The sequence below is a fragment of the Pagrus pagrus genome, assembly GCF_965226575.1.
Source record: "Pagrus pagrus genome assembly, chromosome: 21".
NCBI classification, from domain to species: Eukaryota; Metazoa; Chordata; class Actinopteri; order Spariformes; family Sparidae; genus Pagrus; species Pagrus pagrus.
The window spans coordinates 496,397-510,965 of NC_140208.1; the positions used below are offsets into that span (position 1 = coordinate 496,397).

General features: G+C 45.4%; 3 protein-coding genes across 6 annotated transcripts in view; 2 read left to right on the forward strand and 1 right to left on the reverse strand.

The window, feature by feature from the left end:
* ankrd22 (ankyrin repeat domain 22) overlaps window positions 1–2,375 on the forward strand; it is a 10,258-nt gene extending 7,883 nt beyond the window's left edge. For 2 of the 3 annotated variants that reach the window (XM_084341517.1, XM_084341519.1), the window contains exons 5-6: window positions 1,106–1,204; window positions 1,278–2,375. In XM_084341517.1, the coding sequence (XP_084197643.1) occupies window positions 1,106–1,204; window positions 1,278–1,355 (177 nt within the window). In that variant the 3' untranslated portion in view covers window positions 1,356–2,375. Of the gene's footprint in view, window positions 1–1,105; window positions 1,205–1,277 lie in introns of those variants that run through there. The other variant, XM_084341518.1, reaches the window with a different exon arrangement.
* A 20-nt stretch (window positions 2,376–2,395) lies between these two features.
* On the reverse strand, window positions 2,396–9,048 carry lipf (lipase, gastric). Its single transcript, XM_084341516.1, has 11 exons — window positions 8,821–9,048; window positions 7,714–7,847; window positions 7,337–7,448; window positions 6,723–6,921; window positions 5,631–5,740; window positions 5,408–5,544; window positions 5,163–5,309; window positions 4,997–5,068; window positions 4,614–4,682; window positions 4,392–4,502; window positions 2,396–4,012 (listed from the first exon to the last, which is right to left on the reverse strand). The coding sequence occupies exons 2-11, from the start codon at window positions 7,840–7,842 to the stop codon at window positions 3,890–3,892; spliced, it is 1,209 nt and encodes a 402-aa protein (XP_084197642.1). The 5' UTR covers window positions 7,843–7,847; window positions 8,821–9,048; the 3' UTR covers window positions 2,396–3,889.
* A 378-nt stretch (window positions 9,049–9,426) lies between these two features.
* On the forward strand, window positions 9,427–14,198 carry rnls (renalase, FAD-dependent amine oxidase). Of its 2 annotated transcripts, none has more exons than XM_084343248.1 (7): window positions 9,427–9,688; window positions 10,243–10,348; window positions 10,543–10,685; window positions 11,029–11,187; window positions 12,767–12,940; window positions 13,575–13,750; window positions 13,865–14,198. In XM_084343248.1, exons 1-7 carry the CDS (start codon window positions 9,571–9,573, stop codon window positions 14,015–14,017), a joined length of 1,029 nt encoding a protein of 342 aa, XP_084199374.1. In that variant the 5' UTR covers window positions 9,427–9,570; the 3' UTR covers window positions 14,018–14,198. The 2 variants fall into 2 exon arrangements, with proteins under 2 accessions (XP_084199374.1, XP_084199375.1); XM_084343249.1 differs by having other exon boundaries at window positions 11,032–11,187.
* The last annotated feature ends 371 nt before the right edge of the window (window positions 14,199–14,569 follow it).

The following is a 14,569-nucleotide window of genomic DNA, read 5'->3' on the forward strand; positions in this document are numbered from 1 at the left end:
CTTGTAGACTGCAGCGTCAGGACAGTCGAATGAAGACGGTCAAACGAACACTCAGGGAGTCTCTGCGGGAGTCTGTCGAGGAAGTCTGAGTTACCCACTTTCCACCACCATTCTGAGCCATGGGTCCCTGCCAATCCCAGTCAGGACTTCTAACCGGAGTAGATTTCACCAGAGACCCTTTGCTCGAGCCGTAATCCAGCCAATCTCGGTTACTCAACATACTCCACCAGTACTGAACTTGAAGTACTAGGGGGGCTATGGAACTGCCAGTCTGCAGTCAAGAAGGCGGACACCATTTCAGCCTATGCCTTCCTGCAGAATCTCCACTTCCTGGCTCTCACGGAGACCTGGATCACTCCAGAAAACACTGGAGTGATCCAGTGTTTTCTCGATCACCCCCCCCCCCCGGCTGTCTGAACTGCTACGAACCAACAGATCGGTGCTACGAATGGCAGAGAGAAAATGGAAAAAATCTCATAATCTAGACGACCTTCTCACTACCGCCACCTTCTGTCCGACTTCTCGTCAACTGTTTCAGCAGCCAAATCTGCCTTCTACCTGTCTAAGATCAACTCCTCTGCCTCCAACCCCAGGAAACTATTCTCCATATTGTCTTCGCTCACACGCCCCAGCGCGAGCACTTCGCTCTACTACATCAGCTGGCCGGCTGGTACCGCCACCACCGTCAGGACAGCAGAGTCACTCACCATCTTTTTCGCAAACGACTCAAGACTCACTTGTTCAGACTTCACCTCGACCTGCATAGCACCAACAAGACCCCCCCCCCCCCCCAAAAGAAAAAAAAAGTAGTAACATGCACTTGTGTGTTCCCACCTTCAGCACTTACATCACAGCACTTCTGAAAGGTATCCCTGATAAATAGCAGCTACTTTGCTCTGATGAGGGCTCGATGAATATCTTTTCTACTTTATCAACAGAGATATGTTGTGTTTCTTTCTTGTGATGTACTATGTACTTATTGTAAGTCGCTTTGGACAAAAGCGTCTGCTAAATGCCCTAAATGTAAATGTACTCTGTTACAATTTAAGCTCCTCCCTCAGTGTCCACAGTGATTGGACGTCGTGTTTTGTGCGTTTGTTTGCAGAAGGGGAACACAGCTCTTCATTATGTCTGTCAGAGGAAAAGTCATCGTCTGGTTCCTCTGCTGCTGGAAGGAAACGCAGACACAAACATCCAAAATAACGTACGTACACGAACGCATCACGACACTAAGCTCAGTTCATCACACTGAAACCTGACGTCCTCTAATTCTACAGGACGGAGACACGGCGCTGGACATCGCCACAAGACACAAGTTCAAGAAGATCGTCAACATGCTGAGGAAGGCAAACTGACAGACAGACAGACAGACAGACAGACTCGTGTCAGTAAAGACAAATCTCAACCTGTTTCCACAGTAAATCATTGAAGGTTAACACACAAGAATTAGCCACCTGTAGCAGTCATGCTCCCATCAAACAGGGGCAGCATGTCACCAGATTAACTGCTGCTAACTGTATGCCTTTAATGCACCCATGGCTGTAGCTACTGCTTGTTAGCTCAGCTAACGATGCAACTAGCCAGAGTACTGGGGGAGTGTTGGTGTTCTTGGAAAAAAAGAGGTTTTTAGGCCTGGGGCTAGCTGGTTAGCATGCTAACTTTAGTAGATATCTCTGCAAGACAATACAGACATGATAACTTCAAACCTGTTATTTCTTCACATTCTGTTGATAATTTTAAATGTTTTCAACTAAAATTATTATTGCACCTTAAAACAAATTTTAACTTGGTTATTTTGTCCGTTCTAAATTTCCCTTTAACGCTGGAAAGTTCAAGAGTCTTCTGCAGCAGCTCATCTAACTGCTAACTTAGCTTCATGCTAACTTAGCCTCATGCTAACATCAGTGTTCACTAAGTTTAGTTTCATCATCGCTACATTAAAACAGGTTTTCTGAACATTTACAGATTTGTCTTTACTAGCGGAGATATTTTGGACTTTTACTAAATCTGGTGTAAAATATAATTTCGCTGCTGTGACGCTAGAATCAAAAGAAATATCAAACAAACAGGATGAAATGTCTTAACCATTTTTTCACTTGCTTAAACAGAAGTTTTTGGGACAGAGACGATGTGAGAAGAGTTTGTCTGTAAACGTCTTAATTTTACTGTTACAGCATTTATCCATAAAACTGCAAGAAATACATGAAACATGTTGAACAGCTTCAAGTGTAACAGAAACAATTAGAATAAAACAGTTTTAAGTTCGCTCAGTCTAAAGATAATTGAAGCAACATGAATCATCTGAAACATTTCAAATTCACTTTTTGTATTTCAGCACAAAATAAATGATTATTAATAAAAACCTGTCAGTGTCATTGTGTCTTTGTTTCATTGATTTTGATTAAACACAAAACAGAAACAACAGCGTCACATTAAAATATGTTGCAGATTAAACAGTCATCTAAACTCCGCCCACCACAATTCAAGCTACACGATTGGCCGCGGCTGCCATTAAACTGACTGGCAGGTCTTTAATTAGAGGGTTAATACTAAACAAATATATTTATTTAAAAATGTAACCAATGTTGGTGATGCTAATGTAAGCATGCTAACATTCTAGAGTTAACATTAGCTGTGCTGGGATGCTAACATTAGCATGAGTGTTTTTTTTCATAGATATATATATAAAGGCTAGATGTCTCGTCCGCGTTGCCGGCCAACGGAGACGAACGTCCGCACAGGTCGGCCATCTTGGTACAGGTAGCTCGCTCACCCATAACATTGTGTTGGTAATGAAACATGTACTTTTTAAATAACCATAACTTGCTCAATTTTCAACCTATTTTCAAACGGCTTGGTTTGTTATAAACGTCAAACATGTAGTTATGACACTGCATACTTATGAATAATTGAGGCCTTGAGACGAATAACTATACAAGTCCATATTTCTAATTTTGAATGAAAATATTTTAACACAAGAAGAGAAAGTGGATGAGTTTTGAAGAGGATTTTCACATTTGCTTCTGTATTATCATTTTTGAAAAAGCTTAATATTTGAAAAAGTTGAAAAGCCAAAAAGCTAAAACAGTTCAAGGCTGAAAGAGCTTAAAGAGCTGAACATTTTGATAGTTGAACGGTTTCTGTAGCTGAACGTGCTGAAGCAGTAGCAGGATGAAATTTGAAAAATTCCCCATAAGGATGAATGGGAACACGCCTCCCAAACACCTGCAAGTTTTGAAAAACATGTAGTGGTTATCGGCAAAATATAGTATATTTTCAGAAGGAGCGATGATGTCACGCACTCTAGCTCACGCAATACACACCCATTATAAACCCAGAAGACGAGCTAAAAACCCTTCAAACTAAAACTGTGATGATTTCTTCAAAGAGAAAAGAAAAGATGTGATTTCAACATGTTCAAGCATCCAGAATTATAACCATGTTAATGACGTGTGTAAGAAACCAAACTGTTTGTAAATCCGTCAAGGTTTCAGCGAGATAAGAGTGTTAGCGTTTGTGCAGATCACTGACTTTACCTCAGGTTCAGCAGATACAGCCAGAGAGCTAACCTGTACCAAGATGGCCGACCTGTGAGGACGTTCTAGACTCCGCCGTCAGACATCAGCCTCTATATATATATCTATGTTTTTTTAGCCATGCTGCTAATGTTGCTAAAACAACTGACCAATGAGCAGCTTCGGAGCTGACGTGCGTCAGGCTGCAGTTCCACCAGGTGCAGGATTTTCACAATAAGAGTTCTAGTACAAGCTGAAGAAATAATGTGTTGGCTGGAATGTTTGAATAAAAACAAACATGAAGAAGAAAACAGTTTGAAAAACAGTTTCAGATTCACACACACACACACACACACACACACACACACACACACTCAGTGGTGTTCCTGCAGCAGCTTCAGGATGGAGGGAAACATCACCTCAGGAGCATCCAGACCCCAGATAAAATCCAGATGGTCCCAGTGGTCAATGTGCTGATGGAAGACCAGGTTAGTCACCTGCAGACAGACAGACAGACGAAGGGGAGACAGGCAGACGTCACTGTGTGAGACACTGAGTCTAAAATATTATAAACCGTTTCTGTATTTTATTTCAGGCGGTTACGTTTTTGAGGTCTCACACCAGGAAGTGGTAAAGAAAAATAATGCCACTAGTTAATCAACTGAGGGCTGAGAGGAAGCCTGCAGACGGTACTGAGGGCAGAGAGGAAGCCTGCAGACGGTACTGAGGGCAGAGAGGAAGCCTGCAGACGGTACTGAGGGCAGAGAGGAAGCCTGCAGACGGTACTGAGGGCAGAGAGGAAGCCTGCAGACGGTACTGAGGGCTGAGTCATGTCCACGAGGTGTTGCTATCACCTGGCTCCATCAGAGGACTCACCTGAGTGAGGAGGACAGCCACGTCTTTGGGGTCCGCCAGCGTATCCTGTCCCCCTGAGAACAGAGCGGTGGGAACCTTCACGTCCTGGACGTTGTACTGAGGGGGAGTGGTCTGAGGACGGACACATGGAGGACAGAGGGACAGGAAGTGAACAGAGACGTGAGTCGGTCAGTATTTCCTTCATACGCCTCAGTTAAAGGGACAGGACGCAGGTACACTCACCTGGTTGTAGCGTTTCATGTTTCCTGCAGCTCCAAAGTCAAACGCCATCAGCTTCCCTCCACGGACCGCCTGAAGACAACAACAACAACAACAGTGATGAAAACAACAACAACGATGACAACAACAACAATGACAACAACGATGACACAACAGCAACAAAGACAACGATGACAACAACAACAACAACAACAAGGTCAGCCCAGTTTAGGGGCGGGGTCAGGGGGTTATGATGTTACTTCCTGTACAGTTACTATGAGCATCCTCACAAAAAATCATTCATTCATCTAAATATTTTTTTTGACCGTAAACTAGTTTATAAAGTCACAACATGAAGTGTGGTGTGTGTGTGTGTGTGTGTGTGTGTGTGTGTGTGTGTGTGTGACCTGGGCCCAGTGCAGCATGTTCTGGACGGAGGTGCCAGCAGGACAGTGTGTGGTGTAGACTGGAGTCCGAGTCTGGAAACAAACGGAGCATGAAGGATCTCAGACGAGTTAATGAACACCACACTGATACATTATTGATTAACTGTTCAGCTGCGTTTTAACGAACCACGTTGAGGTTTTTCTCGTCGAAGCCACAGAGGATGAAGAAGATGTTTCCACACAGCTCATTGAGCAACTTCTTTCCACACATGTGTTCTGCAAACCACTCGATCATGTGGCTCTGAGGCAGGAAGTCCTGCCTACCAAACACGTCCTTGAGACAACCAATCACATCGTCAATACATTACTGTCAATACATTATCATATGTGTGATCTGTCAGGTGATAGCAGCGCGTTAGAGGCGGCTCTTACCCAGACGAGGACCTCGGGCAGCACAGACAGTTTGGTCATGGGACTGGAGGTGAACGATGCGGTGGCTACAGGAGCCAAACCAATGAACAGCTTGATCTTACTGGCCAGTTCAGGCAGCGTTGAGAACGCTATGAATGCTGGGAAATAAGAGACAGACACACAGAATAATTAGACATCTTTAATCTTCTCTGGTCATGTGATCAAGTTTCATCGGCTGTGTTACCTATCGTGGTTCCCTGAGAGTGTCCAATGTAGTAGATCTGTTCCTGACCCGTCACCTTCAGGATGTAGTCTACAACCGCCGGAAGATCCTTCAGAGCCAGCTCATCATGACTGCACACAGACAGGTGTGTGGTGTCAGACAGGTGTGTGACGACTAGGCATTGGCCGGTTACCGGTTTGAAGGTATACCACGGTATGAAAAAGTCAAGGTTTCAAACCACTAAAATTTTCCGTCATACCGTTCCTGCGGTATGAGCGTTTTTTTTTTAATGTGACGTCTCGTCAGAGAGAAAGTAGAGGTCCCTCACGCCGCCTGCAGCTGCAGCGTAAAGTGCCCTCCCCCCCGAGCACCTGCGGCTGCTGTGAGTGACAAACAGGCAGCTCTGCAGGCAGCATGATGGCTGAAGGAGGCGAGCCCCCCGAACTTTCCCCCGTCTAAAAGGACCAAGTCGGCTGTATGGGAATACTTCGGCTACCGTAAAAAGCCAGACGGCCACGGCTCGGAGGAAGAAGGTCGTCCGTGCAAAACGTGCTTGCGGACAGTGGCAGCCCGAGGAGGCAATACATCGAATATGATAGCGCATCAGCGGGAGCACCACCCGTCGCTGTATGCTAAATTCAAGGTAAAGTTAATGTTGTCTTGAAATGAACGAGCGCATTAGCGTCTGACATTAGTGAAATGAGCTTGTTACTGAGGCAGATGGTAGTTACCATATCTTATCTTTTCTATATCTCTGGTAGTAACTTTTTTTTTAACTAGCATGCTAAGATAGAGCATGCTAGTTATCATATCTGCCTCAGTAAAAAAAAAAGTTATCCATAACTTTTTTTCTTTCATCAATCTTTATTGCTAAGATGGATGACACCAGCTAGTTTCTCTAACACGAGGTGAAGAAGAGAAGCACATGTGAAGTTCTTTCCTTTTTTTGTTTTTAAATACAGACATTCAAAATACACATTTTAGAGCTGTAATCATACGTGAAACCGTGAAACCGTGATATTTTTGCCTAAGGTTATCATACCGCCGGAATCTCATACCGGCCCATGCCTAGTGACGACAGACAGGTGTGTGAAGACAGACAGGTGTGTGTACCTGAAGCTCCAGAAGTCGTCCTGGTCAGGTGTGAGTGTCTGGTGTTTCCTGGACCAGGTGTTTCCCCGGCTGTTTCCCAGCCACACGTCGTAGCCGCTGTCAGCCAGCGTGAAGCCCAGACTGGAGTTTGGCGGGTTGGTGATCCAGTTACTGCCTGCAGCCAGGAGGCCATGTTGGAGCAGCACGGCCGGCCGCGGACCTGCACAGCACAGGAGACCACTTCCTGTCAAGTGACCACTTCCTGTCAAGTGACCACTTCTTGTCACATGACCACTTCCTGTCACGTGACCACTTCCTGTCACGTGACCACTTCCTGTCACATGACCACTTTCCCAGATTCTTTACTCCTTTAACAGTGAAGTTACAGTAAACTGTTGGTAACTGTACACAGAGGTGCACAAAGTACTCAGTAAAAGTACAAATATTGCAGTATTCATTTAAACTGATAAATATTATCTCAAACTAAAACTCCAGAATCTTTAATCTGTTTCTACAGGAGTGGAGAGTAACTAAATACATGTACTCAAGTACTGACTTGCAACAGTAGTACTAGTATTTTATTTGTGTGTGTGTGTGTGTTTGTGTGTGTGTGTGTGTGTGTGTGTGTGTGAGACCTGCAGTGGGCTTCAGGCCGTGTTGGATCCTGTTGACAGTCAGAATGTATCCGTCCTCTGTCAGAACCTCATGTTCCTCTGCAGGGTAACCCCAGTGTCTGATGATCTCTGACTGCACACACACACACACACACACACACACACACACACACACACACACAGAGTTATTAATGGCAAGTGAATCTACTGATTGGTCTGTTGTATCACATGACACGACTCCTGTAACCATGGCAACTGTAAAACATTTAAAGTTTTTGTCACATGAAAAAAAAAAAGTCATCAGACTGAAACAAGAATCATGATGACGAGCCAGTGAGTACTGAGTACTGTGACCTGTGTACTGAGTACTGAGTACCTTGTGTATTGTTTGTACTCACGATGTTCATGTGTACTTCAGGGTCCAGCCTCTCCTGCAGTTTATGTGAGTGTTGGTGGAGGTTGGAGACAGCCGACCTGCTGTCAGTCACACTGCAGAGCATCAACACACACACCACAACACACAGCATCCTCTCTGCCACACACACACACACACACACACACACACACACACACACACACACACAGAGTTTGTGTATCAGCAGCTTCACTCATTGTTCAGATAAATCAAATCAACTTTTAGAGGCTCAAAGGACAATTATTCAGGTCAGCACTGTGTGTGTGTGTGTGTGTGTGTGTGTGTGTGTGTGTGCAGGACTTTGGTCAGCTGATATCAGTCGACTGTTACACTGACTGATGACATCACGACCACTTCTTCTTCTTCTTCTGTGTTAAAGTTCATTCAGACTTCTTCCTGACTTTTAATACTTGACTGAACTGTTGCCGTAGTAACACAGCTGGTACAGATGTTGTGACTTCACTCAGTCAGCTGGTCCGGCACCGACCTGAGGGACCAGACTGAGGTTCTGACTACAGGTCCAGTCTGACTGGTGTCACATTATTTCCTCCTGACTCAACCTCCAAACAAGAGTACAACGCGTACTTCAGAGTACAACGTGTACTTCAGAGTACAACGTGTACTTCAGAGTACACCGCGTACTTCAGAGTAGAACGTGTACTTCAGAGTACACCGCGTACTTCAGAGTACAATGCGTACTTCAGAGTACAACGTGTACTTCAGAGTACACCGTGGCGTCTCCTGATGATGTCACAGGTCATGTGGAGGCTGTAATGATGCGTTCACTGACCAAACGAACACAGATGTGGAGGACTGTTCTCTGACTGTTTGCAGGCTGTTTCAGCGCCCTCTGAGCCGCAGACAGCAGCTTTCTGACTGTTTGCAGACTTCACGTCACCTTTGACCGTTTACAGCCTGGTTTTAACGTCGTCTCTGCCAAAGTCCCTCCTGTTTCCTGACTGCTTCAGGTTGTAAACAGTCAGGAAACACGGAAGTTTCTCTCAGTGAATGTTTAATAAATCATCAACATCATCAGCAGCTCATGTGAGCAGCTCATAATCAATAATCAGTAGTAACGTTAATAACTCACCTGCCCGTCTGACTCCGACTTCTGTTCTCACTGATCACGTGACTGTGTGATTTAAACAGCCCCACTGTGACGTCAGAGGGAGTAGCTCTCTGTGATTGGTCACATTAAAGCATCTGGTTTTTAACTGTTTGTTTTCCACTGATCGATCACGACGTTTTCTGATCGACAGTCCTCCGATCAATCAGCGCCGGAAACCGGAAACGGACCGGAAATGACGCAGAAATAGGCTGATTTGACCCAAAAGCTAAAAATATGAAATAAAATACAGAAAACAATCAGTTCATCAAACCAGTTAATAACAAGATACTTTTCATTTCAGGAAGTCTCAAAACGTAAACAATTAACTCGAGTCTGACAGACCTACCTTCAGAATAAAAGCATAACATATCAAAGCAAAATAACAAACTGGTCAACGGGAAGTTTATTTAGTTTCTTTGACTTTTCCTGAAACAGCACCCACAGAAGAGTGTTACTAAATATGTTTTCCTTTAATGAACTCACTAGTCTCTATTTGATTTCGGTTGTGATATTACTCTGAAGCGATGTGACATATATTTTGAAAAGCTCCGCCGGATGTGGCCGTGCGCTGACCCCGGTATAGTTCTTGTTGGCCATCATCGTTCAGCTGTTTCATAACGCGGAGGCGTGTTTGACTTCTGCTGCTGATCAGGAGACATGCCGGACTGGAACAAATAAACCCGGCTTACTGTTCCGTTCTTGTGTTAACCCGGCTCTGGTTCCGTGCTAAACATGTCCCGGGTTCTGATCGTCGGAGCGGGCCTGACAGGCAGCCTGTGCGCATGTCTGCTGAGGAGAGAGCTGCAGAACAAAGTTCACATAGTGGTGTGGGACAAGGGGAAGGGCTCAGGTGAGTCACAGTCAGATCTTCATTCAGAAATCTGACAATTTAATATTCCCGCGTCTACATTCAAACAACGGTACCGTGCAGAACTTACTGAAGACACACTTTCTGTCAGGAAGCTGTCCTCTTAAATTCGGCCTGGAAAGCATTCATAAAGCGAACTTTAATAAGTCAACATCTGTTTTAAGCTAGAAAGAATTAGTATTAAATCTTCTTCTGCTGAGTGAGATGAGACGAGAGGCTCCTGACAGCCACATCTTCACTCACTCCTCTTCCTCCAAAGTCTGCTGTGTTCTTAAATTCTGCTGAAAGACGAGATGAGTAACAGTAAAATCTTGTGTTGGTCTGAGATGAACAGGTAGACCAACCTGAAGTGCTGCTTCTGTCTGATTTCTTCAGCAAAATCCACCTGAACTTCTTCTACCAGCTCCTAAACATTCAGCTTAAATAGTGAACATAGAATTAGTGAGAATTCTGATGGAGTTTGGCTCAGAGAAGAGTGGAGAGGAACAGAACCGGTCTCACCTGTCTCTCCCTCTGTCTGTCTGTCTGTCTGACAGGGGGCAGGATGTCCACCAGTCGTCCTCCTGACTCCTCGTCTCACTCAGCTGATCTTGGAGCTCAGTACATCACAGCCACGGCGGCCTACACTCAGTCACACCACAGGTACGCCACTCACCTGTCTGACCCGCAGAGGTCAGATACACAACCATCATCAGCTCAGATTCAGAAACTTTATTAGACTGAACAAAGCAAACAACCCGTTTCCTTTAACAGTCCCTCATCATGTGAGCTTTTATTGTGAAGGTCTTACTCTGTGTGTGTGTGTGTGTGTGTGTGTGTGTGTGTGTGTGTGTCAGTGTGTACTCTGAGCTGCTGTCTGCTGGTGTCCTGCAGCCTCTCGATGGTCTGGTTGAAGGACTGAAGCAGAGAGATTGCAGCACGGACTACATGACGCCACTGGGCATGAGCAGTGTAGTCAAACACTTCCTGTCTGAGTCAGGTACACGCCCACCTGTCTGTCTATCCACCTGTCTGTCTATCCACCTGTCCGTCTGACTCGGTCCAAAGAGCCGTGGTCAGACATGATGAACACTTCGTGGTTCTGTTCTTCGTCGTCTCCTTGTCCTGTCAAGTTGAGCGAGACTGGATCGCTGACAGGAAACAAACAACGACAATTAACAAAATAAAACAAGAAGACAAAGAGCTGAGGAGCCACGTTAAATAACATTAATATTAAACATTTTACTGTAAACGTGTCTTCCATCAACACGTGATGTCACCTGGACAAACAGGAAGTGGACTGAAAGTTTAATATCACGGTGATGTTTGTTTTTCTCTGTGAGGAGCTGATTTGTTCTTCGAGCGTCATGTGACCGGCCTGTACCGCCGCGGTGCATTGTGGGAGGTCCAGAGGAAGGCGGGAGACGGCGAGATGTTTGACGCCGTCGTCCTGACGATGCCGGTGCCTCAGATTCTTCAGCTGCAGGGAGACGTGGGACACAGTGAGGCTCTCACACAGCTAGTAACTGAGTACATTTACTCTATTACTGTACCTATGGACAGTAATAGCACACAGTAATCACAGTACACACAGTGCTCATAGTACACACAGTACACACAGTACACACAGTGCTCATAGTACACACAGTACTCACAGTACACACAGTGCTCATAGTACACACAGTACACACAGTACACACAGTGCTCATAGTACACACAGTACTCACAGTACACACAGTGCTCATAGTACTCACAGTACACACAGTACAAAGTACAGTGTGTAGTGATGTAGTTCGACCACATGGGGGCAGCTGTGATGTCACAATGACTTCAGATCCACAGATATTGATGTTTCAGGTTATTGATCATAGAAACTGTCTGAAACATGACATGAACAGAATCAGCTGATCACAGGGCTTTTATTTTGACGAGGTGACAAAATGAATGTTTCCTCCTGCAACAGACACACACACACACACACACACACACACACACAGGATCACTACACTTCCCTCGTCTCAGATTGGTTGATGGTGAAAACATTCATCTGAAAACTGCAGAACTTTCTGGTGTGTGTGTGTGTGTGTGTGTGTGTGTGTGTGTGTGTGTGTGTGTGGAGACGATGGCCCCCTCCTCGTGTGTCTCTAGATGAAGGTGATGTCATCTTAAGCTCACCTGATTGGCTGACAGAGGACAGCACCCATTTCCTCTGTGCTGACACACACACACACACACACACACACACACACACAGGAGGTTATTATTAGACACACGGAGTGTGTGTGTGTGTGAGTGTGAGTGAATCATGAAGGTTTTTACAGTCTGAAGAAAATCTCTGAGGAAACATGAAGCTGGTCGTCAGTGAATCAGATTTGACATTAAAACGTATAAAACAACTGGACCTTTGTTCTACACGTTGTTGAGAACTGGACCTTTGTTCTACACGTTGTTGAGTTGGTGTTCAAACGGAGAAGTCCAGCAGTTTCCTGGAGGTTTCAGGAGACAGTCAGAACGAGACGAAACGTAACCAGAAGAAAACTTCTAAACATCAGAGAGTTGAGGTGAAGCTCTGACTGACCTCAGCACTCAGCACAGACTCTGGTTCTGGTTCTGGTTCTGGTTCTCTGTCTCCTCTCTGTAACGTTAGTTCATGAAGTAAAGTCCATTTCCCCTCCAGCTCCAGTCAGCAGTCAACAGTACAGAACCTGGAGGTCACCTCTGGATCACTGCTGCAGTCGGGTTGATCAACAGGAGTGAAGATAAATCACCTTTTTAATCCCACAAGTTACAAAGTAACTCTGAGCTCTGCTCCCGTCGGTGAACAGCTCCGGATCAGAACCTGATGAGAGTCCAGGTGTTTATTCCTCCAGGAGGTCTGGATCTGCTCCCACTCTCTCCTGCAGATGTCCTAACATCTGTTTACTGCGACATCATAATCTGTTATTGACCTTTAATTACATGTTGATGTGTTGATGCTTTGAGTTAAAGTGTCTCTGACTCTGATGTCTGTCTGTCTGTCTGTCTGTCTGTCTCTCTGTCTGTCTGTCTGTCTCTCTGTCTGTCTCTCTGTCTGTCTGTCAGTGCTGTCTGTGGAGCAGAAGCAGCAGTTAGACGGGGTCGTGTACTCGTCTCGTTTCGCCCTCGCTCTCTTCTTCCCTCCAGACGTGAGCTTCAGTTTCAGCTGGGCGGCTCGATACGTCACCAACAACCGCTGCATCTGCTACATCGCTGCAGACTCCCGCAAACGCAACGCAGGTCTGTCTGTTTACTCACCTGTCTGTCTGTCTGTCTGTCTGCTCACCTGTCTGTCTGTCTGCTCACCTGTCTGTCTGTCTGTCTGTCTGTCTGTCTGTCTGCTCACCTGTCTGTCTGTCTGCTCACCTGTCTGTCTGTCTGTCTGTCTGTTTACTCACCTGTCTGTCTGTCTGTCTGCTCACCTGTCTGTCTGTCTGTCTGTCTGTCTGCTCACCTGTCTGTCTGTCTGTCTGTCTACATGGATAAGATCAATCACTGACTGAGCTTATTTTTTATCTTCAAAACAAACCTTATTTAGCATGAAGCTAATTAGCTTTACTGTTAGCTTTGCTTCATTTCTCCCATCTACAGTCTGTTTGAGGCTAACACGTAACTGTGCCCCAAACTCCAAAAGTTAGTAGTTAGCATGCTAGCTAAGTAACCTTTAGCCTTCTAATGCAGTTAGACAGGAGTTAGCTCCGTCAGAGCTAAGTTAGCTTCAGTCTGTTTCAGCAGATCAACATTTTAATGTGATGAAACTGAGATCAGTCTCAGCTAACGTTAGCATGCTAACAGGTGAACGCTGCGATGATGTCATATCAGAGTGTAATGATCCACTCAGTGACCGACTGAATGTCTGTGTGTGTCCCTTCAGACGGTCCCGGGCGAGGTCCATCCCTCGTCGTCCACACCAGCGTCCCGTTTGGCTTGGAGCACCTGGAGAAAGACAAGGAGGACGTCCAACCAATCATCTTACAGGAACTCCACAAGCTGCTTCCTGATCTGCCTCAGCCAATAAGCATCAAGTGTCAGAAGTGGAGGTACTCCCAGGTGAGCCATCACAGGTTGTGAACACTGAGAAATCCCACAGACTTTGTGACCCTGAACTGCCCTCTCTCTCGCGAGGGTGAGTTTGATTTACGGTTCCTCCCGTCCCTCCTGCAGGTGCTGACCTCGGTGCCCGACTGTCCGGGTCACATGACCATCCATGACAGGCCGCTGCTCGTCTGCGGCGGCGACGCCTTCGTCCACTCAAACTTCGACGGCTGTGTGGAATCTGCACTGAGCATGCTCAGTGTGCTGAAGGCCTCGCTGTGAGGCCGCCGTCCAGACGGAAGTGACATCATCAGAAGGATCTGACTTTTACATGTGTCACTAATCAGTCCGGTCGTTAATGAACAGCTAACATGTTCTGAACTGAGGAAGTCTATTTACATTTAACATTGATTGATTTAAATGTTTTGTGTTTAATGAATAAAAGTGAACGTTTGTGAACGAATCAATGTTTCTTATTTTAAAGATCGGAAGTTTATCTGAGTTAACTTAAACCCGGTTTATCTGAGTTAACTTAAACCTGGTTTATCTGAGTTAACTGAACCCCTCAGAATTAATGTAATAATAATCGCTGTGACAAACTGAAGTGATCAATAAAGTGTTCAGCAGCATCATGAGGTCAGTTTGTCTCACCTGATGATGTCATTTTAAACAGACGGTCTACTTCCTGTGTCCGTCCGAGGCTGTTGAAGTCAAACAGAGTGAAGAAGCTTTGATCTTATTATAGAAGCAGATAAGACAGAATTAGTTTTGGTTTGGTGTGTGTGTGTGTGTGTGTGTGTGTGTGTGTGTGTGACCTCATTTTTCCTCGCTGTT